Source organism: Indicator indicator, chromosome 30, assembly GCF_027791375.1.
Source record: "Indicator indicator isolate 239-I01 chromosome 30, UM_Iind_1.1, whole genome shotgun sequence".
NCBI lineage: Eukaryota > Metazoa > Chordata > Aves > Piciformes > Indicatoridae > Indicator > Indicator indicator.
Genome location: NC_072039.1, coordinates 7,309,155 through 7,335,848, shown reverse-complemented (window position 1 = coordinate 7,335,848; position 26,694 = coordinate 7,309,155). Strand labels below are relative to the sequence as shown.

General features: G+C 47.0%; 1 protein-coding gene across 1 annotated transcript in view; it reads right to left on the bottom strand.

The window, feature by feature from the left end:
• The window catches only part of CLIP2 (CAP-Gly domain containing linker protein 2), a 59,158-nt gene extending 32,745 nt beyond the window's left edge, over window positions 1–26,413 (bottom strand). Inside the window, exons 1-2 of the mRNA XM_054394282.1 lie at window positions 26,302–26,413; window positions 4,630–5,168 (exon numbers count right to left, since the gene is read on the bottom strand). Of these exons, the coding sequence (XP_054250257.1) occupies window positions 4,630–5,168; window positions 26,302–26,413 (651 nt within the window). The remainder of the gene's footprint in view (window positions 1–4,629; window positions 5,169–26,301) is intronic.
• Window positions 26,414–26,694: the final 281 nt, after the last annotated feature.

The following is a 26,694-nucleotide window of genomic DNA, read 5'->3' as shown; positions in this document are numbered from 1 at the left end:
AGTGCAGCACATAATCCTGTCCTACACTATCAGTGGATGACAGCAACAAGAAACAGGAGCTCACCTTTAGTGGACAAGTGCTGCTTGCTCCTGTTTGAGCTGCAGGCTGTATCCAATGTGTGAACTGAAGCAGACAACCCTTCCCTTGGGCAAACAAGGGTTTCACCCCCACCTCATCTACCCAGACAAGGAGCTTGTTCCTACCTGAGCTCTGAGTGGTAGAAGCTGTGTTTCCCCACTCCATGGTCATGCTCTCCGAAGCACTGACATGATTCAGCTCTTTCCAGCACTACCAGCAGCAGATTATTGCACAAACCCTTACCTACAAATGGTGCTTTCTGCAGTGGTGTGAGGTGCCCAGCCATAACAGATCACATGAAACAATGATCTGGAAGCAAGAGGGGGTAAATGCACATCCCTGTGGGAAATGAATGCCATTGCTTACTGGGACTGTCCCAGCTGACAGCAAGCTGGTAGTAAGGTGGAGAGATCTGGCTTGTGGTCAGCTTTGTAAATGCAACTTACATCAGGTGACATCTGACCATGAGTGGTTTCATCTGCCCAGATGCTCACTATGTCATCTGTGAGCACCAGAGCTGCTGTTTAGGGTAAGGGGAGAAAGACAGCCAGGAATTACAGGACAGTTCTCCCTGTATGTAGTTAAGAGGAATTTTTATTACTTCTTTTAAGCCAGGCACCTATCTTTGTGCCTTCCCATCCCCACAGCACAATTCAGCACTGCACAGGGACGAGTCTGACAACACTGCTGATGCAAGACATTTGTGCACATTTATCTTTCAGGCACCAGTGAGAAAATAATATCCCAGGGATGTGGTGTTAGAGGAAAGCCTGGAATTACAGCATCCCCTCCCGAGGCTGTGCCGATACAAGTCCGCCCACGTTAATGACAGAGTTTGCTCCACCACAGGCCACTCACAACTCCTATTTAATGACAGATACTGCACACAGAAGACAAAACCAGTCAAAGCATCAGCCCAAATGAATGGTTGGGAAAGGGGGAGTGTGTGCACAAAAAGCCTGGAAGGGTTCATGTGGCAGCAGGGCAGGGCCGGGCGGCTGCTTTGGGCTATTTATTTCCTCTTAGTTGGGCTGCAGTGACAGGGAACACTGCCCCTGGGACAATAGCAGTCATACTGTGTTTCACTCCACACAAAGGCAACAATCTACTCCTATCTGTGCTACAAGAGCAGCCTAAAACTAGATGTTTTCCTGTTTCTTGAATCCTACAAGCCACTGGAAGACTCCACTTCCCATTGCCCATCACAAGCCTGCACAGCTCCATCACTCCCAGGCCCTCGTGCAAGGTCCTGAGCTCTGCTGTACTGCTACATTCTCCAGTCATGACACAGCAATTGTTGGTCTCCTGATGGACTGAGCTGAAAGCAGGCAGTGGAAGACTGAAAACACCTTCCTTGAAAATACCACCTCGATAGAACTACTGACTAGGATACTTCCTTCTTTACTGCCTGCTTTGCAGTAAGGAAATAAGCCTTGTGATTGTCTGTAAAGTCCATACAGGAGCATTGCTGCGCTTCCAAAACTCCAACAAGCTGGGAAAGCTCTGAAGGGCAACCAGGAAAACAAAGAGCATGAATCTTTCCTTTGTAACACCTCACATGCCTTTACAGCAGCAAGGCTTCAGTGTCAGGCACTGAAATAGCTCAAAGTGAACTGACAGCAGCAGAGCAAGTAGCTGTCTCTGCCCAGGGAGAAGGGTGTGATGGTTTGAAACTGACTTTTTAATTTTTCTTTGCAAAGTTCAAGCTTAGGCTGCAATTCTTGATGAGGAGCTTCTAAGGGATATCATCTTTCATTCAGGTGGTTAAAGGCTTTCTGCAGCTTCAGGCTGGCAGAGCAGGGTAGGAGGGGAGACATGCAGAGGGGACGCTAAAGAAAAGAACATTTTACATCTATTCATGCAAGCAGACTTATGCTGTTTGCCAGGAGCAAGAGGATGCAACACACCACAGGCAAAAAAACTTTGCAGCATACAGAGGAGAAAATTATTAAAAACCCCAGGCTCAAGTTAGGAGCCCAGAGTCCATTCCCAGCAGCCTGGCCAGCTCACCACAGCAGTCCTGCCTGGCCATCACCTGAGGCACCGCTCTGTCACAACCTCCTTGCTAGTGCTCCTTCTGCTGTTCCAACACCTGTTCTGGTTTTGGCCTCATAGCAAAAATCACAAACCTACAACCCACCCAAAGGGTGTCCAGGAAAAGAAAACCCACAGCAGTGGAATAAAACAGCCACCAGGGATGGAACCTGGACCTCAAACTGTCTTCTTTATTACTCCATTTCAGTACTGGAGAGTTCAGTCACAGTTAGGCTGAAGAGCAAAATACCTCTGTTAAGAGAAACTTTTAATTTTAATTATTTTTAATTTAGACTGACATATAGAGAACAGCTATCTCCTTCCCACCCTTCTTTAGAAAGCGACCATATCTAGAGTGGAATGAGTTCAGCTGCTGAGAGCCTCCCATTCAAAGCCTGTAAAAATGCATTTTCTTAGGTAAAAAACACAGCAGAGATTGTTCCCAAGCTCAACTGTTCCATTGCTCTGTTTCCATCCCTTCTTTCTCTGGAGAAAGGCAACAAGCCAGCCTCACAGCACTCCAGTGATTACTTTGGGAAGCTCCATTCTTACTACAGCAAAGGTTAATTGTTCCACATTCATTTGCCAGACTTCCAGAGATGAGGTCTACAATATCAGGATGGGGTTTTCACCTCTTTAATGCAATTTTTGCATCTCTGGGAAAAAGGCTGAGATAGGAAGTGCCAAAGGCAAATATTATCTAATTCTTCTAATGGAAAGCTTCTAATGGAAAGCTAAAAGTCACTTTTTGCAACTGCTACAGAGTCAGAAAGGGTCTCAGAACAATGCCACTGAAAAGCCAAAATGTCTTCAAGCTATAATGGACTTTAATGAAGTTAAACAAAACCACTAGCAGGAAATGAGCAGAACACAGCCAGCCAGGTGTTGGTCTTACAGACCTGGAAGGGCTCCTTGCAACCTTGTGCTCCATCCACTGAGCAATTACAGAGAACACATGTCCTCCTGAACTTGAAAAGCCTTTGGTGGATCCCATCTGCCTGAAAGCTATTCTCAAACAGAGAACAGCTGCACAGAGCAGGAGCAATGAAGAAATAAAGACAACTAAAACTGTACCAATCCACAGAGGACCAGAGCAAAGATTTAGTCAGGGATTTTAAAGCAACTCAGGTTAACTCTAAATGACTGTTTATGTACTCAAACACCAAACATGATTAGCTGACATCTCCATTACTGAAAAAAGCTGCCTGCCAAGCCAAGCACATGTTACAGAACCAAACCAGCAAGTTATTTCTTTTTGTTGTCATTATCTGTTCTTTTTCTGGACCTCCCCTATTGCATGCAAACAATTCCCAGTGTTTCTGTAAGCTGAGCATTCTTGCTAGAGCCAGAGTGATGCTGAGCTCCTTCCAAGTTTGAACTTTATTACACTAACAAATCATAGCACAAATGTTATCTTAGAACATCTAGGGTAGATAAATTAGCAGGCAGGAAGGGAAGGCTTTTAAGGATGCAATTTCATTAAAAAACAAAACAAAACAAAACAAAAAACCCAAACCAAAAAAGCCCAAACCAGCTAGGAGAGATTCTCACTCAGAAATATTTGCAGTATGTTGGACCTCATGCACCAAGACACTGCACTGTAAATTCCTCAGAAACGCTGATACACACCATTAAGGGGAGCATCACTGGATTAGAACATAACAATCAATGATTTCTCTTCTATTTCCTTCTCCTGTTTGAGTTGCTCTATCTGCCCTCATTCTACTGCTCATGACTTGGCCAATACAAGGAACACTCTGGAATATGTTCTCTTGAAAGAGAAACACCCATAATCAATGATTTTTCTTCTATTTCCTTCTCTTGTTTGAGTTGCTCTATCTGACCTCAGACCTCACTCTACTGCTCATGACTTGGCCAGTACAAGAAACACCCTGGGAGGTGTTCTCTTGAAAGAGAGAGAGACATGTCCATAATCAATGATTTTTCTATTTCCTTCTTCTATTTGAGTCACTCTATCTGCCCTCATTCTACTGCTCATGACTTGGTCAATACAAGGAACACTCTGGAATATGTTCTCTTGAAAGAGAAACACCCATAATCAATGATTTTTCTTCTATTTCCTTCTCTTGTTTGAGTTGCTCTATCTGCCCTCATTCTACTGCTCATGACTTGGCCAATACAAGAACCACTCTGGAAGGTGTTCTCTTCAGAGAGAGAGAGACATGTCCATAATCAATGATTTTTCTATTTCCTTCTCCTGTTTGAGTTGCTCTATCTGCCCTCATTCTACTGCTCATGACTTGGCCAGTACAAGAAACACTCCGGAAAGTGTTCTCTTTAAAGAGAGAGAGAGAGACATCCAGGAGACAGCATCCCAGATGACCCCATGCAGATGTTCCATGCCTGCTTGCTCCAGACACCCCTTTCCAAGACCAAGCTCTATCCCACACCTCATCACCAACTCTTTCCTCCTCCAGTCCTGACCAGGAGCGCTCAGGGAGGGGCCAAATCCTTGCCCTTTGCCTTCGCAGCGGGAGACCCCAGGCTCAACTCACCAGCACGCGATCTCCGAGCCGTAAGTCCTTCTCCCCCTTCTTGACGGAGCCGCTGTCGGACAGGTTGGAGCCGGACTCGTTGCCTGTCTTCATGGCGCTGTTCAGGACGCTCTCCCGCAGGGGGATGACGCGAGTGGAGAGAGGCGGCGTGGCCGTGCCCGAGTGCAGCGACAAGTTCTGAGCCGTCAGCGAGTCCACGGAGGGGGCGTCGCTCCCCGAGCCCTCGGCCACCGGCTGCCGCGTCAGCTTGGAGGGTCGCGTGAAAATCCCCTGCAGCGGCTGGCACTCGAAGTACCGCACTCCGCCCACAGAGCCGTCATTCTTACCCACAGGCTCATCCAGAACCACCCCTGCCCACTGGCCCGGAGCAAACTGCGTCTCCCCGAGGTACTGAATCACCCCTGGCTTCACTCCGTTCACCCAGACGCGTTCGCCCACCACGAAGTCTCCCAGGAAATCATCGCCCACCTCGGCAACCTTCGAAGCTGACTTCTCGGCGCTGGCGGTGGAGGTGGTGCCCTGCTTGTGTAAAGGTGAGCCTGGGAAGCAAGGGAAAAAGAGCTTTTGATACGAGGAGAAATCCTCAAAGGCAGCCAAAACATCAGGAAAGGGCATTTGCAAAAAAATAAAAGAAACATCTGGAACTACAGCTTGGGCTGCAGCTTTACACCAGGTGAAGGTTAAAACCTGAGTGACCTCCTTACTTACACATCTTCCTCGGCAGCAAGGCAATCCACACAGGAATCTCCGCCTGCTGCCCACTTTCTGCAGCTCGGCAATCCACACAGGAATCTCCCTCTGTTGCCCACTTTCTGCAGCTCTTGCACACAACAGAAAGAACCAGCCCCAGGTCTTCATCTCCCTTCATAACGCCCACTTACCCCCGCTCCCCTCACAGCACCAAAGGCTACTTTGTAGGGCAGCAGTGGTGTGACTAAGCTCCAAAGGACAGGAGTGGTGGCAAGTGCTTTAGGGATCAAAAGCAGACCAATGCACTGCAGCTTTGAAGAGAGATGCCAAAGTCACCCTTTCATCCAAGAAAAAAATGTAAAAAAAAAAAAAATTAAAAAGAATACTACAAATGAGGGAGGCACTGGTGCTATGAGAACTCCATGTGTTTGGATACAAGCAGAGTTAGTCCAAGCACTGACAGTCCCACCCAGGGCACTAACAGCTCCTGTGGGACCACACAGCTGCCTCTGCAAACGATTTGGTTTTTCCCAGTGGCTGCAATGCCCTTTGCAGGAGCAGAACCCAGCGGTGAGCAGACACCTGGGGTATGTTCAGTATAAACAGCCTGTCTATAAACAGGAAGCATCTACCAAGCCCTGCATGCATGGCCTGACCTGCTGTGCCCTGAGATCCATAAAACCTGCAGCAAAGAATGCTCCAATTCCAGCCTCAGCTCATCAAGTCAGAGCCAGATCTCTGGCGATGCTTTGCTGTGCTGGGAGAAGGAAAGCTGCAGGTAATGCTGGAAATCCATTGTTCCACTCACTCGCCAGCACACCCCTCGTTGGCCAAACTCTGTAACACATAAGGAGGCCCTTAAATGACTGGTGCCTGAAGGGGAATAAAGACAACCCAAGCAAATGAGTCAGCAGTGACCCCACTCTTGCTGACCCCTGTGTCAAGCTCTCTAGCACAAATGTTCAACCTAGGCCCAAAGGGAATGAAAGACAAGGACAGAAGGACTTCATTAAAACCCTCTGAAGTTTAAAGGAAGAGGTTAAATAAAGCTCTAAAAGAAACCAATCAAGCAACTGAGGAAATCAGCTTGCAAAATCAGACCCAGCAAGTCATATCCATCCCTGGAAATATTCCAGGTCGGGCTGGACAAGGCTTTGAGCAACCTGCTCTGGTTAAAGATACTCAGTGCAGGGGGGTTGGACAAGATGACCTTTAAAGCTCTCTTCCAACCCAAACCACTCAATGACTCTGCATACTGTAGACTTTCAGTTACCCTCAGCTCTTGGTGTACTGTGATACAGCCGCTCCAGGGGTATTTGCATGAGACTTGGCCCCACACATCTTGTGTTCAATGAAAGCTACCAGGACTCCTCAGCCAAACTTTAAGCTGAAATGTCTGGGTGCCACCACACAGAAAAGCCTAAAGCACACCCAGGGAGGAATTTCCATTTGCTGCCAGAGGAGGCTGACAGAGAAAGACTGAGCAGCTGCAGAGACAAACCAAACTTTAGTGCTTATTTGAAATGAACTGTGAAACTTGTGCAGCCTCAGCCATCACTATGGCTCAGCCTGCCCCATTTCTACAGCTCTTTCAGAAGTAATGGGCCTGACAGATCAGGCTCAGCTCCTAGAAAGCCTGAAGAACATCAAAGCTCTCAAACCAAAGTACTTCAAAGCTTTGCTAAAGGTCTGAGGTCAGGAGAAAGAAAAGCACCAGCGCTTCAGCACCAGCATAAAGAACTTGGAGTTTCTGCTAGACCAGCTGTGGTAAGAGGGATTAATAGTGACACTTTGGTTCTCATTAGACTCCAGAGTCAACACTCTTGACAAATCTCTATGGCACAGTTCCACCCATTTGTTTTTGGCTCTCAGAAGTCAGCAGTACCTCTGGCTGGTCTGAATCTCATCTGAACAAGGACAGAGCAGCAGTTAAGACATGATCACACAAATCCCTCTTGTGAACAGCATTGCCTCCAACCTGCTCACTAGGCTTGGGGGGCTGGAGCTGGAACAACTTGAGAAAATTATTGAAACAGAGCATGCACATGGGGCATGCTCAAGAGGCCCATCCCGTGATGGGCACAGGGAGAGTAATGTGTAAATACTGTTCCCAACTGAAATTGGTAGTGGCAGCTGAGACTGTATCACTGCAGTGCTCCTGACAGAACTCAGCCAGCTCCCTGCAGAAACCTTCCCTTGGCCTTTGGGTCCTGCTCTGCAAGTTTCCTTAACCTCATATGTTCTTCATTAACTTCTTTGGGTTTTTTTTTTTTTTTTTGGCAAATGTCTGACATTCAAGCTTGTGTTACTCTCAGTCTTGTAAAAGACAATACCTCAGGATGAGCTCCATTAGAATAATTTTCACCTTAAAAACTGAGAAACAAAGACCTGGAGGACACTTGGAGCTTTTGATCTTTGCAAAAGGCTTTAAATAAAAAGGGGTGAGAAGGAAACAGGGCTCCATCCATGTGAACCACAAAAATCAACCACAAGCAGAAAGCAAGGCCACCATTTTCACTTCACTTCTCAACAGCAGAAGACACTAAAGCAGCCAGATTAGGAACCAGCAAGCTACAATTTAAAGACTCCTTCAGTTTAATATCCAGAGATGGCTACAGGGGTCTTTGATAGGCATCTCTCCCCTTTCATAGGTATGAAAGAAATTAAATTAAATTAGAAACACAGCTTACATCCTGGTTTCATGCTCAGCACAGCACCATAACACAGACCTCATGCTGCTGACATGGTTGTGCCACACGTGTGCGACGTGCCAAGCAGAACAGCCCAGTCCAGCTCTGCTGTACAGGGGACTATAAGCACAGAAATCAGGGGGGTAGGGGGCTCTGCTTCTGTATTCACAGAAGATCAAAGCTATTTTGCTGGTCCTGCTGGAGCCTGGGGTTCAGCACACTAGCAGTCTTTATTATAGCTGTCAGTTAATGACCAGGATCCAGGTTCCATTAGCCCTCATGAACACCTCTGCAAACATGGCTGGGATAAGCAAAGCCTTCAGCAGTGAAGCTCAAGCAAAGAAAGACAGGAAGGTTACCCAAGGCTGAACAAACAACACAGCAGGATTTAAAACCACATCTAGGCTTACTGCATGAGAAAAAAAATCCTTCAAAACTCTGACTTGGACCTTTGAAAAAATAACACCACAACAATTCTCAGTACCCTGGTGCCACACCATGTTCCCTAACCCCCCAACATTTTAGTGTGCCCTTGTGCACTCTCTTTAGCTTAGGTGCCTGTCTGACAGGCAGGGCTGCCAAGCTACAGTAATGATCACAGGGAAATTATCTAATGACAGGCTCCTGAGCACAGCCATGCAGGCAGAAGCATGATTATTCTTTAGCATGAGGTGGATTATTCTAGAAGGTAGGATTTAAGTGAGGAACTGCCAGCAGGGTCACCTTCTTCATTATGGCCCTGGTGGAGAAGCTTGGTGTTTTAAATGACCTTCATTATCTACATATAAAATAATAAGCAAGCCTCCAATTTTCCTACAGTGCACTAGGTTTTCAGAGGAGCCAAGAGTCAGTATGATCAAGCCAAAACTCATTCTTCTCAGCTTCAGATCTGATGAACACATTAACTGGATGGCCAGACAACATCCACCCAGAGTAGTCTTAGTGGACTATGCTCTGATCCTACCAGGTAGGTATTTAGTCACCAGCTCTTCAGAAGGGCAGAAGGTAGTGATAAACAACTTGCCCTTCATCCCACAAGCATCTTAGGACAGCCCACACCAGACATGAGCTGACAGCACTGCTCTCCAAGACCTGAAATCTGGAGTTACCCACTCTCCAAGCAGTCCTTACAGCTTAAGGGAAAGCCACCCAAGCCCCCAGAACTTCTGAGCTTTCTCCAGCCTACAGGCAGCTAAAGCTGGTCTCTGCCTGTATTGTTTGGATTTGCTGTTTGTGAAGAAGGAAAATCTTCCTGTTCTAGTCAGACCCCCCAGTTAAATACCAAGTACCAAGGAACTTCTTACCAGCAACACAAGGGTACAGATGTCAGGTATGAAGCTGAGCAGAGTTACACAACAGAAACAAACCAAATACAACAGAAACTGAGTACTTCCTACTCCAACCCTGTCATTTGATGCCAAGAAAGAAGCTACAGGAACTCTGTGATTGTCACTATTAGGCATCTAACTCAGCAACTCACCTGGAAGCCAGCGATGGGGGAAGCTCTTTCCTCCAGGAAAGGTCCAGGAGGATCTCCCTCTGCTGCTCTGTCCAACACAACCCTCACAGCACTGCAGTGGCAGCTCCTCACTCCCTCTCACTGTGACCAGGCTCCAAGACACCACAAGCAGTAAGCAGGATCTCTACAGCTTGGGCTTTCCAACTCCACAAGCCTATTGTGTTCATTAGCCAGGCTCATTCTTTTTGGTCCAAAGGGTCTTCCTGTAGGTCACAGCTTTCAGGGCTGAACAACAACTTGTAAATCAAAGTCATGCACAGTATCAGCTCGAGGCACATCTTACCCAGCTCCAGATCTCTGGTTTTCCCTTCAGCTTTCATAAAGCCCAAGCATGATGCATTAATAACCACCACGGCAGACGTGGTGCTTAGGGCCCTTTGTGGAACTCATCAGTTTTAAGGGCCCACAGTGACGGGGTATCCCATGCTGACAGGGCACCAAGACTTTAAGAGCCAAATAAATTCCTACCAGCCAAGAGCTGGAGAGGTTAAAGGTTTTAACTGAAGCCTCAGCCTGTTCACATGGCTCTCATTACCGTGTCAATGAAAGCCATGTGTCCAAAATCCCTGGGAGCACAAAAACTTCTGCAAACAGGGGATGGACTCTTCCAGCTCTTGCAAATGTCTGGGGTAGGAAGGGGTGAAGATACAACTTTGTACAGGACAGGAGCAAATAAAAACAAAAAACCCAAACTTTAACTAAGCTCTGAAAGTTGGAGGATCAGAGCACTTGCATCAGCAGGAACATAACCTTCTTTGCAGGATGCCCAATGAGATGCTCAGCCCCAAGCTATTTATTTAAGTGCCATCCACATCCAGCAAAGCCATGCATCCCTTCACTCCCTCCACATCTTTCGACCTCCCACAGCACTTCAGTTGCTCATTTCTTATCACCAGGCAATTGAAACAAAGGGGAAAGGAAACTTGTTTCTAAAGAGGAGGAGGGAGAGGAAGAGAAAAATAGTTTAGCATGAGAAGTGGTGCCTAGTGAACGTTGCCCGTGTATTTCCTACTCCCTGCAGAACCCTTTTGTGATCTTACTGCTCCCAAGACACATGCCAGGCACCCCAACTGCCAAAGGAAACAGAAACGCAACAGCCTGTCGTGTTGCCATGGGAATCAGGAGACAGGCAGTTAGTTGATAAAATGGAGGCACATTAGATTTAAAAGAAAGGAGGGGGGAAAAAAGAAAAAGAAAGGAGGGGGGAAAAAAGAAAAAGGAAGGAGGGGGGAAAAAAGAAAAAGAAAGGAGGGGGGAAAAAAGAAAAAGAAAGGAGGGGGGAAAAAAGAAAAAGAAAGGAGGGGGGAAAAAAGAAAAAGAAAGGAGGGGGGAAAAAAGAAAAAGAAAGGAGGGGGGAAAAAAGAAAAAGAAAGGAGGGGGGAAAAAAGAAAAAGAAAGGAGGGGGGAAAAAAGAAAAAGAAAGGAGGGGGGAAAAAAGAAAAAGAAAGGAGGGGGGAAAAAAGAAAAAGAAAGGAGGGGGGAAAAAAGAAAAAGAAAGGAGGGGGGAAAAAAGAAAAAGAAAGGAGGGGGGAAAAAAGAAAAAGAAAGGAGGGGGGAAAAAAGAAAAAGAAAGGAGGGGGAAAAAAGAAAAAGAAAGGAGGGGGAAAAAAGAAAAAGAAAGGAGGGGGAAAAAAGAAAAAGAAAGGAGGGGGAAAAAAGAAAAAGAAAGGAGGGGGAAAAAAGAAAAAGAAAGGAGGAGGGAAAAAAGAGATATACCAGAGCAGGCCTTATGCCAGGGAGGGAGGGAGAAATGAGAAAAGGCACAATATTTATAGAAGAGTTTTACAGTGCTCCTAGGAGAGAGTTTTTTCCTTCTCTGTTGTCATTTTCAGAGGTTTTTACCCTCAAATCCCACCACATCACCAGACAGCCTGACATGCAGCACAGAACTGCCTGCCCACTCCTGGGCTGCCTTCCCTCTCCATGGCAAGCAGGAAGCTTCTTATCCACCAGCCAGCAAGGGAAAGTGTACCAGCCTGGCCGAAGTGTCACTGGCACAAGACCTGAAGTCACCACATCCTCATCTTGCTGGTCCATGCTATAGATGTCACTAACCTGTGACAGGGCAGCAGGCCTTGCAGACCATGAGCATCTCTCAGGGTGACAGCCCTGTCACCATGCTAACTAGTGAAAAAAAACCCAAAACATTTGAGCTCTGCTCCCTCCCACCTGGGCAGGGCTTGAGGACAGTCCCATGACCAGGGGACCATAGTGCCCATTTGAAGCCAAAACAGATTTTGCCAGCTAAAAAACTCCACTACTGGCCCCAGGGGTGCCAGCTAAATGAATATTGTGTACACTTTTACTGACCAAGGCTTAACTACAAGCTTAAGAGCCAGGAGAGCAGCCTGCCCTGCTGCTTGATTCAGTGCTCAGGTAGTAACATGGGGATGTGGTCTCAGCTGGGATATCAGACACTGTTCACACTGCAGCCTGTATTTGGGACATCAAGCACTTGTGGTGGATGATGCTTTCCCATTCAACAGACCACCACCTCCACTGAGCTGAAGGTGTGGAATAGCAGCCTGCTGTCTCGACGACCAAGGACCTACCAGCTTCTGGCTCTGGGGTTTTTACCTACTGCTTTTACATTGCAGTTACTGTAAGGCTCTCTGGGCCTGCAATGCCACTTCATCTCCAGGCATAACACCACACAAATGCACTACCTGATGGAGAGCAAAGCTGATGAGAGCTTCCCCCACAGAGAAGGGAATGAAGGACAGCCCAGAGTATCTGTTGTCAAAGACTCAGAGTTCCTATTCACTCCACTAGTTGGACTACCAGGCAAGAGACAAGGAGGTACAAGATGCTGCACCTCCAGCAGCTGCCACCTCTGCAGAGAGGGGCACAGGGCTTCACTTGGCAGCAGCAGCCGCCACACAGGCTGACAGGGTGTCCCAGGGGAGAAGAGCTGGCTGCTTGCTGCCTCCACAACATTTGGCAACAGCAAGGTCTCACCAGATATAATTTCCAGGTTCCCACAATGGGATTGGAGCTTCTCAGAGCAGCTTGGATTACACAGACATGATGCTGTTGGCAATCAAATGAAAGCCAGCCCACTCTCCCATACCCAAATTCAAATCGTGGAGCACAGCAATGAAGCAGCTGTTTTCTGCAAGATTTATCACAGTGCTTTCAAGCTGTAGGATAAGGCAGAACTGGAGAGAGAAGAGGTGACTGGAGAAAAAGCAATGCTTTGCAGGCAACTGCTGAATGCCTGGCAGCACATTGTGGGAGGAAGCAGCCCAAGAGATTTATGGCTGACTTGGAAACAACGGCTGAAAGCTCTGCAAGTTCAAAGCTGAAAAGTTGGGGCTGTAATCTGGCACGGAGACGAGCTCTGCATCTGGCACCCTGGAAATGTATTGCCCCTGCTGTTCTCTGGAATAACCCCCATGGTGTGAATATTAAGATCTGATACAACTTCAGCACTGCTGGCTCTAGCTCCTTTGAAGAGAGGAGACATACCTAGAAAGAAACCTGTGACAAGGAGAAAGGAAAAAAGGACAAGAAGAAAAGGAGCGAGAAGTATGAATGAGCAAGCAAAGGTGAATGAGAGCCACTGCAAAGTTACTTTGTACTGAATGCAAGGAGATGCCCGTTGAGGCAGATATTTGTTTTCACAAGGGCAGCTGGGAAGGGCACTGAACCTCAAACAGAAGTGCTGAACAAAGGCTTTCTTATAAAGGTCTCATTCAAGAGGCTGACTGGTACGAAATCTGCTCTGCCACAGGCGAGAGGCACATTCTTGGTGCCCACTGGAGACGGGAGGGATGGAGGACTCTGGGGTTTACCAGCTCTGCTAGATCAGATCTGGTATAATTCTTCAAAGCAAGAAACAGCAAAGGTATGCATTTGTTATGAATGAGGAGTTCCAAGTTTTTCCAATAACCAACAGTGCAACAAAATATGCAAAAGCGGAGAGGATTTGGCAGCACAAAGCGATAGGGAGGCAAGCGACTGGTAGGAAATGCACAAGGTTTCCTTTACTGAGGGATTATTAACCTGCAGCATATGGCTGGATCCATTCATCTCAAGATCAGAGTCTCAATTTTTACACCAGAGTTATTTTTAAAACCATTAGGCATATTCTTCCACCACCACTCATGCTTCAATATGCTGTTCAACATTAGCCAGCCCATCTATCACCTCTGGAGCAGCACCCTGCTTTCCCAGAAAGTAAAGAAAACAAAAAAGCCCACCACCTTAAGGTGGGATTTGACAACAGAATGGAGTACCCATGCCTTCCTCCCCAGCTTGTGCCACCTCTTGCCTCTAGAAATAAGTCACAGACACATTTGAATAACTAGGACTGTACTAAAGTAACCTCTGGTGTATTGTGGAACAATACAGGCTTCATTGTTCCATAAATAAGTAATAAAAATCACTTCAGCTAGAGAATATTCCACTTGAAAGCACCAGTCACCATAGCTTGTTCCAAACTAGAGGATATCTGTTTCCATTTAACCAAGCCTTTAGCTGTGGAGATTCACTGAGTCCTGTCCCCCACCCAGCTCCATGTCTGGATTACTCTCCCCAGACCGTCGCAGACCTAAGGTCAGAAAGGGTCATTAGAAAGCAGCCTGGGGTAACCCAGTATGGGGGTAACCCATGAGACAGCCCCAAGAACACCACACCTGGAAGAGATCCACTCAGAGGGATGGCTCCTGCCCCACACACAGTGAGCTTCCTTCAGCAGCCCAAACGACACCACAGAGCACAACCTCCCCTTGACTCACCAGCACCGCTCGCGCCTCGCCGGCTCTCCGCTCGCAGAGCTGCAGTCACAACATATGTTCAGCTTCTTTATAAACCTAGCACAAAGCAAACTTCTGAGGGGGGGGAAAAAAAAAAAAAAAGAGTCTAAAAGAAGCACAGCAAGGCTTGGGAAGGCTCAGCCTGCCATGCCTGCAGACCCCAGCACACACAGTTGTCTGCTGAGGCTGTGGGAATTTGCACGGCACCGGCGTGGTTTGGGGGCTGCTCGTACGGAAGTGAGGACAGCTGCTCTCAGCGAGCTGATCCGATGACAAAAAGAAAGAAAAGGAGGCAGACACAGGTCTTTAATGAGACATTTATAAACGATTTCCCAGGCAGAGCGTTGCCACTAGCACAGATTGAGGAGCGGTCTCAGGACACCTTCTGAACCGGAGAAATTTATCTTGAGCACCAAACGTTGTAAAGAGCAGCCAAGCACAGCACAAGCGATTTCTCTCCACCAAAAAAAAAAAAAAAAAAGCAATCAAGCAGCAGGGGTTTGAAATTTCACAGCCTTTTAAAGTGTAGGATTCTTGCTCGGGCATCATTCCCAAACAAAATCTACTTGGACGGACTCTGGTGCCATTCCTAACCAGCTACAGCACTATCTGAAAGAGATGAGCAGCCAAGCAGTACATTGCTCAAGCAGGTGCAAACAGAAAGGCCACTGACTTATTCACTTAGAAATGATGGAATTAGCTCACTATCAATAAAACACAGAAGAGAAAGTACCAAAAAATAGCCTGGCTTGGTCCATCTGCAGAGTAATTATTACTTGACAAGCAGACTGGGGCCAGAGCAGGGCATGAGCAGCCCCAAGAACAGCAACCTGTGCAAAGGATGTGCTGCAGGAGAAGTTGCTGTGTGTGCATTGACTCAGGATATTTACTCCCAGGACATAGCCTGAGCAGCCAGGCACAAGCAAAGTGGCCACATCCCTAATCCAGGGGAAAGGAAGGTTAAATGACCAGGAGAGAGCCTAGATCCACTCTGACTTTGGCATCGGCTGCCTCTGGGCACAGCATTCACTCCAGCTATGTAACAAGCATTATAAACATCTCTTACAGCTCTCAGATGATCTGATTTCCCCACCCAAGTCAGATCAGCTCTCTGCATGGAAGCATTCTGCCTGACATGACAGTTGATAAGCCATGTCCTTCATACCTGTGCTCCTGCTGCACTATCAGTTCAGGACTAGCAGCATTTGGGAGGTCTATGTGCCTCCAGCTCAAGCTTAAAGCATCCTTTAATTCAAGCCATTTGTGCAGGTAGAAGTTGCAAGGCAATGAATGCTCTGCTGGTACCTGGGAGGTCTTCCCCATTTAAGGACTAGACATGTAGCAACAGACCATGAGTTAAGATCTTCCCTATTTTTACTCTCTTGACTGACAACTTCTTATTTCTACCTCCTGACCCTCAGATACTTTTCCTAGGTAGAAGCACAAGGTTTTTCCCCAGGTCTTCAATAATACTTTGCTTCCTTCTGACAGGACTGGGGCTCTTTGCAAGAACTCAGCCTGCAGCCACGGAAAGTACTTTCTCATGCCCTGTCTGCAGCTAGTCTTGAGGAGAAAAAAGTACAAAAACTTAACGCTTAATGTGTAGCAATGAAGAAGGATGCTTGATTAGCTCCTTATTAGATGCTGAGAGGCTTGTTATCCGTGGAATCAGCTATCCTGGAAGACAGCAGAGTTAAGTGAATCACTGGGATGGTACCAGCAGAAAGGCAAGCAGCATGCTTTCTGTCTTGTCTCTAGGTTTTTTCCCCTTCTCACTAGAAACACGCCAGCAACACAATTAGACCATCCCTCGAATCATCCATCCAACTTGCCTGAAAGAGGGACCAGAATCCCAGGGGAACCACGGGAGAGCTAAAGACCAACATCTCTTAATTGCCAAATAAACTGGCACACAAGCCTCGGGCTGCTCCGTGCTGAAACACAGCTTGGATTCATGACTCCATCAGCCATTTCTTTTTGCAGCCATCCATCCCTGCGCAGACTCCACCTCTCCTGCGAAGGCCTCACAATGGGCTGATTGTCCACACAGCCACGCCATGCAGAATGCAGTGTGTTGGGCTGGGTTTGTTTGGCCTAATCTAATAAAAAGGATATTTGAGAGCAGATTAACACTGACTCATCTACTTTATTCCAAATATCTGGCTTAAACAGCTAAGTATCCAGTTCCAAAGCCAACATGAGCTGTACATGATCAGGTGCTATTTGCAGCAAATCCAATCACCTATTTGCAGCAGATATCTAATCCTTTTTTTTTTTTCCTTTCCTTTTGAGAAAATACACGACCATGATCCAGATCTGACCCTAAAAAATACCTGAGCTATGACATGAGCATGGAAACCCACAGCAGGTATCACAAACTCAACAGCTCTAAGTCTCAGGGATCACCAGCAACGATAGCCTACCCCTTGCAGGAGTGATGGTGGGTGAAGTGAGAAGGGATGGTGGTGAAATTTGTAATGTGAAGGGAGAGGTCATGGACAAAGCTGTAGGAGCTGACTAGGTGAGCTGTACCAAAACTTTGGTATATGGTCCCACCATGCACCCTGACTACCCACCATCACACAGTATGCTCCCAATCCCAGTACACCTTACTGGTTTGAAAGACTCACAGGTCAACTACCCTCTCTCTACGCCACTTTCTTCAGAACCTTCTCAGATGATCAGTTTTATGCTTTGCCCTCTGAACACACCCAGCCAAAGCAGCACAGTCAGTGAGGATGATGTCCCCCAAGCCCTTTTCAGGGGTCAAGATTCTCTCAACATCTTACCATCCTTAGCTGAATTTTTTTGTTGTTCAAAGTCTCTATCAACCCCTTCTAAATTTCTGGCGGGTGTTTTTGAGTAAATATCTCCAAACATAATATTCTGCAATAAGAAATTCTATGAAATAAACTAATCAGCAATACATAAGACTCTTCTTATCTTCAGGGATGTGAATCCTAAACAACTATACAGGTTTAAGTGTGAAATAAGACAAACACACTGCAAAGTGCAGGGCTGAGACACTTAAGTGCTCAATGACTGGGCATCCTCAGCCAAATTACAACTGCACTCCTGCTTGCAGACACAGCACTTCAGTCAGTGAAAAGGAACAGGGGAAGCAGCATCAGAGAGGGAAACTGCTGCTCCTGGTGCCAGGACCAGAAGGACAAAAGGCCAGAAAACCCTGCTGGCCAGGATGACTGTTCCAACATTCACCCCTGACTCACAGGGTGATGGGGCAAGACCTAGTTCTCTAAGGTGCCTCTGTAAAAGCAGAGTTAATACTGACCTACCTCATAGCCCCAGGCTTCACAGCTGGTGGTGAAGCATTTGGAGTGTCTAAACAGGGAGATTTCATGTGTGCATAGCAGGCTTCTAATTACAGAAAGTGAGAAATGACTTACAGCTCCTGCTTGGTAGGAGTCCATAAAGCAGCTGGGGAACGCTCCAGCAGCAGCAGTTAACTCCTGCTAACACTGCCTGCAAATTAGAGCACTGTGCACCAGATCAGACAAATTAATTCCTGGATTCCTGGTGTAGGTTCAGTTTTTAAGAGGTGCTTGTGGCAAAAGTTCATCCCTGACTTCCTCTGCAAGCCTTTAAAAATCCCCATGCACAAATATTTCCTGTCTCAGGGAGACTTCTGTAAGCAAGCTGATGTGAGCAAATTGCTCTGCTTCATCCTCCAGGCCATCCACCACCCGGAGGTAGCACACAGGGGACACATTTATTGTGCCAAAACAGTCACATTCTGTAGTGGAGTGACCATCAGCTGTGTTCTGAATGGAGCTGCTTAAGCCACAGTCCAATTGTGAGAACTCTTTATTATTTTATAGTGAAGACTGGGATATAATTGGAGTTTTCTTACAGACCTCACTACCACCTACAAACTCAATTTCTTTCTTTTAAGGGGATATTATTTGCTAGCACCTTTATAAGAAAAGAAAATAAACACCCCAGTGAATCCAATATAACTACAGAAAAAAATACCTGGCTTCTAAGTATGTTAAGGCTTTTGTGGAGACCTATTTAAGTGCTTGCAAGGAGGATGTTCACATGCAGGGTCAGTGTGTGATGGTTAAATCCAACCAATAGTCAATATTGTCAATGTGGTAACAGCCTAATGCCCCTGTAAGCCTATGGTTTCTCATCCCAAATCCATCTAATGCAAAGGGAATTTTTCCCTTGATTCCAAGGAACATTGGCTCAGGCCTCTAATGATTAATCAGCTCTTGCAGGATTAGCTCAACTGTTGAAGGCAGAACATGCAGGGGCAGATCCTGCCCTGAAGCTGCAGCCTTACTCCAATGGGTGTAACCAGCAGCGTACTGAGGTTACTCCAGACTTACACCAGCCCAGCTCAATAGGATTCAGTTCATTGTATTCAAACCACCATAAGCTGAACATCTGTGAGAAGCAGATTTTCTTTCCCTGCTGTTCTGCAAGGAGCTACAGACAGAGAGAGCAGGAGGGTGTCTGACCTCCATAGGCCTTCAGAGTCTGCTCGTGTCTCATTCTACAATGAGTGCACTGAATATTAAGGATTAACTATATCAAATCCTTCTAAGAGCATCTAATGATTAAGACAATTAAAAGCACATTCCCAGGTGTCTCTAGATGTCACCTGTAAAGCTGATTAAATCAAGACTGAGTCACTGCCCTTTTAGATTGCTTAGAAGGCATCAAACTGCTCCTCCTTGGGAGAGGAATGGGGCCAAAGGTCCTTTCCCTCTTCAAGGGGAGGACTGGAAGGAGGGGGGAAACCACCACCTCCAAAATACCCCCCTACAACCCTCAGTTTAAATCATGTTCCAGACTGCAGGATGGCAGAGTGGTTCATGCAAGGGACACGTGAGCTGAACACAAGCCCTATGCAAACAACAGACAAATGGTTGGTCCACAGCCATGCCAGAAAAGATTTGGCTTCTGGGTACAGTGGGGATGAGAAGCAAACACAGAGGGGCTCACAAGAGCATCAGTGGAGTGGATTTGTACAGCATGATGGGACCTACACACAGGGCACTTCAGCCACCCCGCAGCATCAACGAACCAACACACTCAAGCTCCAACAACCACCCAGAAGAGCTTCTCCAGGGGTTGTTGGCAGTTCCTACACCTCAGCTGCACTGACCACCAGCCACCATGGTTCCATTCCCTGTTGGTCAGGCATTGGAATAGGCTGGCCAGGGAGGTGGTGAAGTCACCTTTCCTGGAGGTGTTCACAAAACCATGTGGACACAGCCCTTCAGGGCATGTTTTAGTGACCATAGAATCATAGAATCAAGAAGGCTGGAAGAGACCTCAAGGATCATCGAGTCCAACCTGTCACCCTACACCTCATGACTATCTAAACCATGGCACCAAGTGCCACGTCCAATCCCCTCTTGAACACCTCCAGGGATGGTGACTCCACCACCTCCCTGGGCAGCCCATTCCAATGGCCAACCACTCTCTCTGTGAAGAACTTTCTCCTCACCTCCAGCCTAAACCTCCCCTGGCACAGCTTGAGACTGTGTCCTCTTGTTCTGGTGCTGGTTGCCTGGGAGAAGAGACCAACCCCCTCCTGGCTACAACCTCCCTTCAGGTAGTTGTAGACAGCAATGAGGTCTCCCCTGAGCCTCCTCTTCTCCAGGCTAAACAGTCCCAGCTCCCTCAGCCTCTCCTCACAGGGCTGTGCTCAAGGCCTCTCCCCAGCCTCCTTGCCCTTCTCTGGACATGCTCCAGCAATTCAACATCTTTCCTAAACTGAGGGGCCCAGAACTGGACACAGTACTCAAGGTGTGGCCTAACCAGTGCCGTGTACAGGGGTACAATGACCTCCCTGCTCCTGCTGGCCACACTATTCCTGATGCAGGCCAGGATGCCATTGGCTCTCTTGGCCACCTGGGCACACTGCTGGCTCATGTTCAGCTGCTGTCAACCAGTACCCCCAGGTCCCTTTCCACCTGGCTGCTCTCCAGCCACTCTGACCCCAGCCTGTAGCTCTGCATGGGGTTGTTGTGGCCAAAGTGCAGCACCCAGCACTTGGATTTGTTGAATGCCATCCTGTTGGACTCTGCCCATCTGTCCAGCCTGTCAAGGTCCCTCTGCAGAGCCCTTCTACCTTCTAACAGATCAACACCTGCTCCCAGCTTGGTGTCATCTGCAAATTTACTGATGATGGACTCAATCCCCTCATCCAGATCATCAATAAAGATATTGAACAGGATGGGGCCCAGCACTGATCCCTGGGGGACACCACTAGTGACAGGCTGCCAGCTGGATGTGGCACCATTCACCACCACTCTCTGGGCTCTGCCATGGTGGTGGCTAGATCAATGGTTGGACTCAGAGGTCTTTTCCAGCCAAAGCAATTCTATGATGCTATGATCTGAGCTGCACATCAATCCTGAATCACCAAACCAGTAGGTTTTTTTGCTGTGCAGCCCTTGAAAACACAGCCTTGCTTTCTTTCAGATATCTGGTAACTTCTTGGACAGGTGACTGCCTGTTTGTACCTGGGAGCTGTAGCTCTTGCTACTAATGGATAGATCATCTGCTGATCCTGTAGTTGCCAGAGGCATTTGATCTTCAAACACACTCCTTGGCACCTCATCCTCCCAACTCGCCTAGGAGCTGAGTATGCTATGTACACAGACCTGCTAGGATAAAGCAAGAGCTAATCAAACTTGGAGCAAGCAGTGATGCCCTTCCAGCAAGGATTCCCTAATCCCACTGCAGGAATGTCCATTCATGCTTGCAGCATGGATTTAATTGAGGACAGAGCTCAGACGAGAGCTGACAATACCGAGCGCTCCATGAGGCCTGAAGCAAAACAGCAAACCCAAATGTTTGCTAGAAATAATAGCAGCCCCTGGCCCCACCATGTGGGGTCCTTTCTCTCAATTCACCAGTGCACAACACCCCAAGTTAATATTAATCAAGAGCCACAAAGCCTTTGAATAGACAAGAATTAGCTCCCTGTGCCTGTGCAAGTCAATCAGCTGCTGCGGACACTGCAATCCTATTTCTTTTGTTTTGGACAAAACAGCAGTTTTGTGGGTTTTTTTTCCTATTTGTTTGGGAATGAGAATGAAGAGATTGCTACAAAACCAGCTTCTGCATTCTTTCTTGCAGTTTGATAAAAAAAAAAAAAAAAGTCTATGGTAAGACACTCCCAAACCACCAGTGATTACCTGAGAATAATCTGCCCAAGCTCGCTCATTAATGAATTCTTCATCAAGGACACCTTCTCTCTCTCTGTTTTACTGCAAAATAATCCTAGAGGCAACAGAGAAGACTTCTTATTGCTATGCATCCAGCCAATTTACTCCAACAAAATCCTGAGAAACTTGAGGGGCAAGCAGCTGACTTCCAGGTTAATTTGCCAAGATGTTGCTGCTAACCCTGTTGCAGATAACTACAAAGGAATTAAGATTTCCTCTTGGGGAAGGTAAGAACAAGACATGGATTTTACAGCTGCTAAGGGGATGAAGATATTTTTGAGTCCTCCAGCAGAATTCATGCAGGTAGAGCTCATTAAAGGAAGACTCTAGATGTATACAAAGACATCTAGCCATATAGAATTGCTGAGTCTCTGAAACTAGAAGCAGTCCTCAGAAGGTAACTGCATTTCTAAAAAACAAATCTGAAAGCAAAGTTAACTCCCTCTGCACCCCACTCTGAGACACTCATAGTCAGACTCAACCCTGATAAAAAGATTATACCACACAATACCCAAAGGAAACCTCTAAATGCAAAGAGAGGCATGAGTTGCAAGCCATGTAGCCCCCTCTGACCAACCCTCTCCTGGCCTCTTCCCCTTGTTCTCCAAAGCTAGGAGCAGCTGATCCCACTCAGGCTGGGCTGACAGCTCTGACCACACCTGAGCACTGTGAAACTCATCCTATCAGCACAGCAGTAACCATCCCCCAGGACCCAACCAGCCTCAGCTGATTAGCAACCAGAAGCCAAGCACAACTAACCAACCTCACTAACTAGCACAGCTCAGGCTCATAACATGCATATTTTAGTTGCCCTATGGAGCCAGTCACCTTTTTTGCCTCCAGCACTGATGACCCAGTATTCCCCAGCTCCATCTGCAAATACTAATTTTCTTTTTTTTTTTTCTTCCCTTTTTGCCAGAATTCTTAAATCGCAGAAGAGATTTAAGACTCAAAAAGCAGCAAAACACAATGTGAAAGGCAAGAACTTCTCCTCTAACCAAGTTACTCCAATGCTGCTCTGAGCAGACAAAAACCACTCTGAAATGTGAACACTTCCATTCCCAGCAGCTTTCACCTGCTCCACCAGCTGGGAGGGCTGTGTGGACCCATTCATCACAGCTTCCATTCTCTCTCCATCTTGCAACTCCAGGCAAAAGCTTTTCCAGGAAGAGGGTGGGAAAGAAATCAAGACATATGAGCTCTGTAAGCAGCCAGAAATCCAAACATTAGACTGAGCCCTTTACCAGTGACCCACACCTTTTGCACAAACCTCTCTTGCACATGAGGTTGAGAGCAGCACCTCGACTTGAAGCATGGGAAACAAGCCAACACATTTGTAGGAAATCCTCCCCTGTGAGGGCCAGAGATGAATTTTCAGTCTGGATTTAAGGAAAAGCATTACCACAAAGCAGCAGAATTTATTTTTCCATTGTTCCAACTTTATGGGATAGACAGAGGGGGATAGTCAGCATGGACACCACTCAGCAAGGCTAATTTTCTCCAAGAATCCATGCCAGGTGCCAGTCTTGCATTGTATTTCAGTGGAAATGACCATTTCAGCTCTATTGGACAAAACCAAAAGGCTCTGCCTACAAGAAGCCAATGTACCTACCCCAGAACCCCATCTGGTGGGGTTTTGAGAGCACCAGCTCAGGTAGGAGACACAGTGACTCTCCACTCCAGGGAAGTTCAAAGAGGACACTCCACAAGCTGATAGGAAACAGGGGCTCCAAGTAAGTTATCATGAGAAATAATTCTGACAGAATGAGCCAGACTACATCATGCTTGGTCCTACCTATTGCCAGCAACCTACTGGCAATTGTGAAATTCCATATGGATACACACAGAGCATCTCACATCTGCATCAGCCCTCTGCTCTGTTACATAAGAGCAAGTTGTCAAGAGCACGTGGAAGTGTTTAACAAGGTACAATCTCCACTGCCTGGGAAAGGGAGAGAGATGGATGAGAGACACTTGACTTCCTACACAAGACTATGAACAGAATGCTGGGGGAAAGAGAAAGCAGAAACCAAAGCATCTTTGTGTGTTCCAGACTAAGAATGAAGGAAAGGTACTTGCACTTCTGCAGACAAGATTGATCAGCTTATGGGAAGGCAGGAGGAAGAAAGTGTGAATCTTTTCAAAATTCATTTGCATCTACTGGCTCTCTGACAGCTCTCAGGTACCACTGGAGAACAAGCACCTTCTGCTGACACCCAGCCTGGAAGATACAACCTCAGTGGGGACACAGAGCAAGGTGATGATGCTAGGGTGACGTCAAAGAGGGCACTGCACATCCTGTTGCAGCTATCCATCTAGCACACCCTGGTGCTCTGTCCTCACCTTCTAGGAACACCTTCTAGGAAGGAACAGCTCAGTGCTGTGATTGCTCCAGCAGCTCCACTACTCCCTAAAGCCCTCTGCACCGTCCTGAGAGGCAGAGGAGCAGCAGCACAGCTCACAGCAGCCTGGCTGCACAGTACCAACCCATCATCCCGAAACTTCTCCCCTTCCCCATACGCATTTTTCCAGGAATAAAACTGATGTTAGAACTTCTCAGGCAAAGGTCAGACTCAGTTTGGAGCAGATCCTGCCCACGCTAGGCCAGCTCTGCTGCATCTCTCTCAGAGACAGATGGCTGGGGCTGCACAAGGCACAAAGAGGCTCCAGCAAACAAGTGCAGCATTCAGTGGTAAGGCTGCGGCGGGCGCCGGTGCTGGCTGGCGGTGCTGCCCTGACTCTTTGACACCAAAATACACTCACTGCCTGTGTCTGCCCAGATGCCTCTGTGCAGAGCCTCCAAAGGGAAGACAGGCCTTGGATCTTTTCCCTTCTTTTGGGTTTGTTGGGTTTTTCTAAAGTGATAAAAATCAACTGAAAGCGACCCCCATGTCACACTGCGACTATAAATCCGGCATGAAGCACCATGAGGGATGCACAACTGGTAGCTAAACACTCACTCCGTGGAGCACTTCAAGCTCCTTTCTGTCAGAGTTAAGCACTTAGGAGAAGCAAGAGGGAAACAGAGAAATGGGTTTGGAGATCACTTCAAAATAAAAGGCCAAACCTATAAACCTCACCCTAAGAATTCCCTCAGTCAGTTTGCACTGCCCTCTGACAAACACACCTAAGAAGACTTCAGCATCTTTGATTTGGATACTGAATTAAGTTAGTCTTTCTGATAATAAAACCCAATCAAAGACAGAAAAGTGCAATTCAAGAGTTTGTCTCTCCATCTAGGGCCATGTCCTCAGCCAAGACAGAGCAATGCTGCTCCACTCCCTACAGTGCTGCATTACACCAAAGGATCTGGAACTCAGCCCATGATCTCATGCGGTGGCTGAGCCCTCAAGTCAGACCTTGCACATGTGCACAAACCCAAGTGAAAACTATGGCTTTTACAACATTGTTCTAGGAAAAGACCTTAGAGAGATGATGCATACTCTGCCTGCCACTGAAAGAAGAGAAAGCTCAGCTGAAGAACTCCACGAGCAAAGCCAAGCCCCTGATGTGTAATAACAGAGCAGATCCAGAGTCTCTCAGCAGCAAGCAGGGTCTTAGAATGGACGTCCTGCAACACCAGCTCAATGGGGGATGTTCAGGGGAGAGGCACACATGTTCCAACACAACAGAAACTTCAGAGATGGGAGGAGAGGGTTGTTCAGATAACACTTCTGCAATCCCCTGACGAGATAGTGTTGCCTGATGACCCTCATGTTTGCAGAAACACTGATTTGTCATGGCACACTACAGCAAAATTTGACCAATACTGTGCCCTGTACTAAAAATATTGTCTGACAGGTACAAGGCTTTCCTGCTTCTGCCAAGCACTATTGTATTTTGGGGTTTAAAACACATAGCAGAGTCACCAGGCATGAAGGCAGTGGTCTGAATTATTATGGGACAAGAGGCTGACAGATTTCATGAAGCAACGAGTGACATTCTCAAAGTCTAATACAGTGATTAACAGGACACACATCATCCTGGTGCTTTTCCTCAGAATCAACAGAAAAGCCTTAAACAAAGTGAAACAAAAACCACTGCATACAAAACTTGCATACAAAGCCTTAAACAAAGTGAAACAAAAACCACTGCATACAAAACTTGCACTTTGATTATTTGCTAAATCATACCCAATTTAAGAAAAAAAAAAAAAAAAACCCAAAAAAACCACAACATCCCAACAGTCAAAGAAGCCAGAAAAAAAAAAAAAGTCTCAGCGAAACACACCTCAAATACTTCTCAAGTGATAATTACGCTGCATAATGGCATCCTGGCCAGCTGAGCTATACACTGGATATAGATCAGCAGACAGTAAAGCTATGTATATAGGTCTAGGTAAGTCATTACTTGAATTCCCATGCTTCAAATTATTCTGTTCAAACAAAGGCACTAATCTGAGGTAATCAGCACAGCAGAAATCACCTTAAGTGCCTGGTTCTTGGTCTTGCATTATCACAGGCCAAAGGAATGGCTACAGGACAGTGCTTAAGAAGGTCATGGCTGAGGTTCCCATCTGCCTGATTATCACACCAGCTCTTCAGATATTGGTGTCTGTACATGTATGCATACACAAACAAGCAAGACAGGAGCAGCACCTCTCTCTGTCACCCCTAAACATCAGAAGATCCACCTGTCTCCCCCACAACCTGCTGGGTCTTTGAGTCAGTTGGGAGAGGAAGGCCATTTGCTCACTCACTGCACTGGTTTTAATCCATGCTAATGACCAATCTATGTACAGCTGGGGAATTTCACATCCTACTACCTTTCCCTTTAAGCCAGATCACCTGGTCAGCTCATGTCCTTACCTTCTTTTGAGCCAGTGGTGACAGCAGCAGCAGTGGTCCCTGACGCCCGTCCCACTGGGCTGGAGTGCTTCCCAGCCCTGCCAGGGATTTTAAGTCCACTTGGTTTCAGCATGTTTGCTGTCTCCTGTAGCTCAGGCTTATGTGGCCAGTGCCTCAAAGAGCTGTCCTGGTATTACTGTTCAGGCTTCTCCATGATGGACCTCTTCTTCCATTGTCACAGACCTGGCAGAGGAAAGCACAGAGAAATCAGATAGAGAATGGGTGGGAGAGCTCCAAACAGCCTCCCCGAAAGCAGTGCTCAGCTTCCTTCTTGCATCCCTAGGAGAGTCAGAATCTTTCACTTCTCCTCCTGTAAAACAAGGGTGATCATTGCCTTCATCTCCCACCCTAATG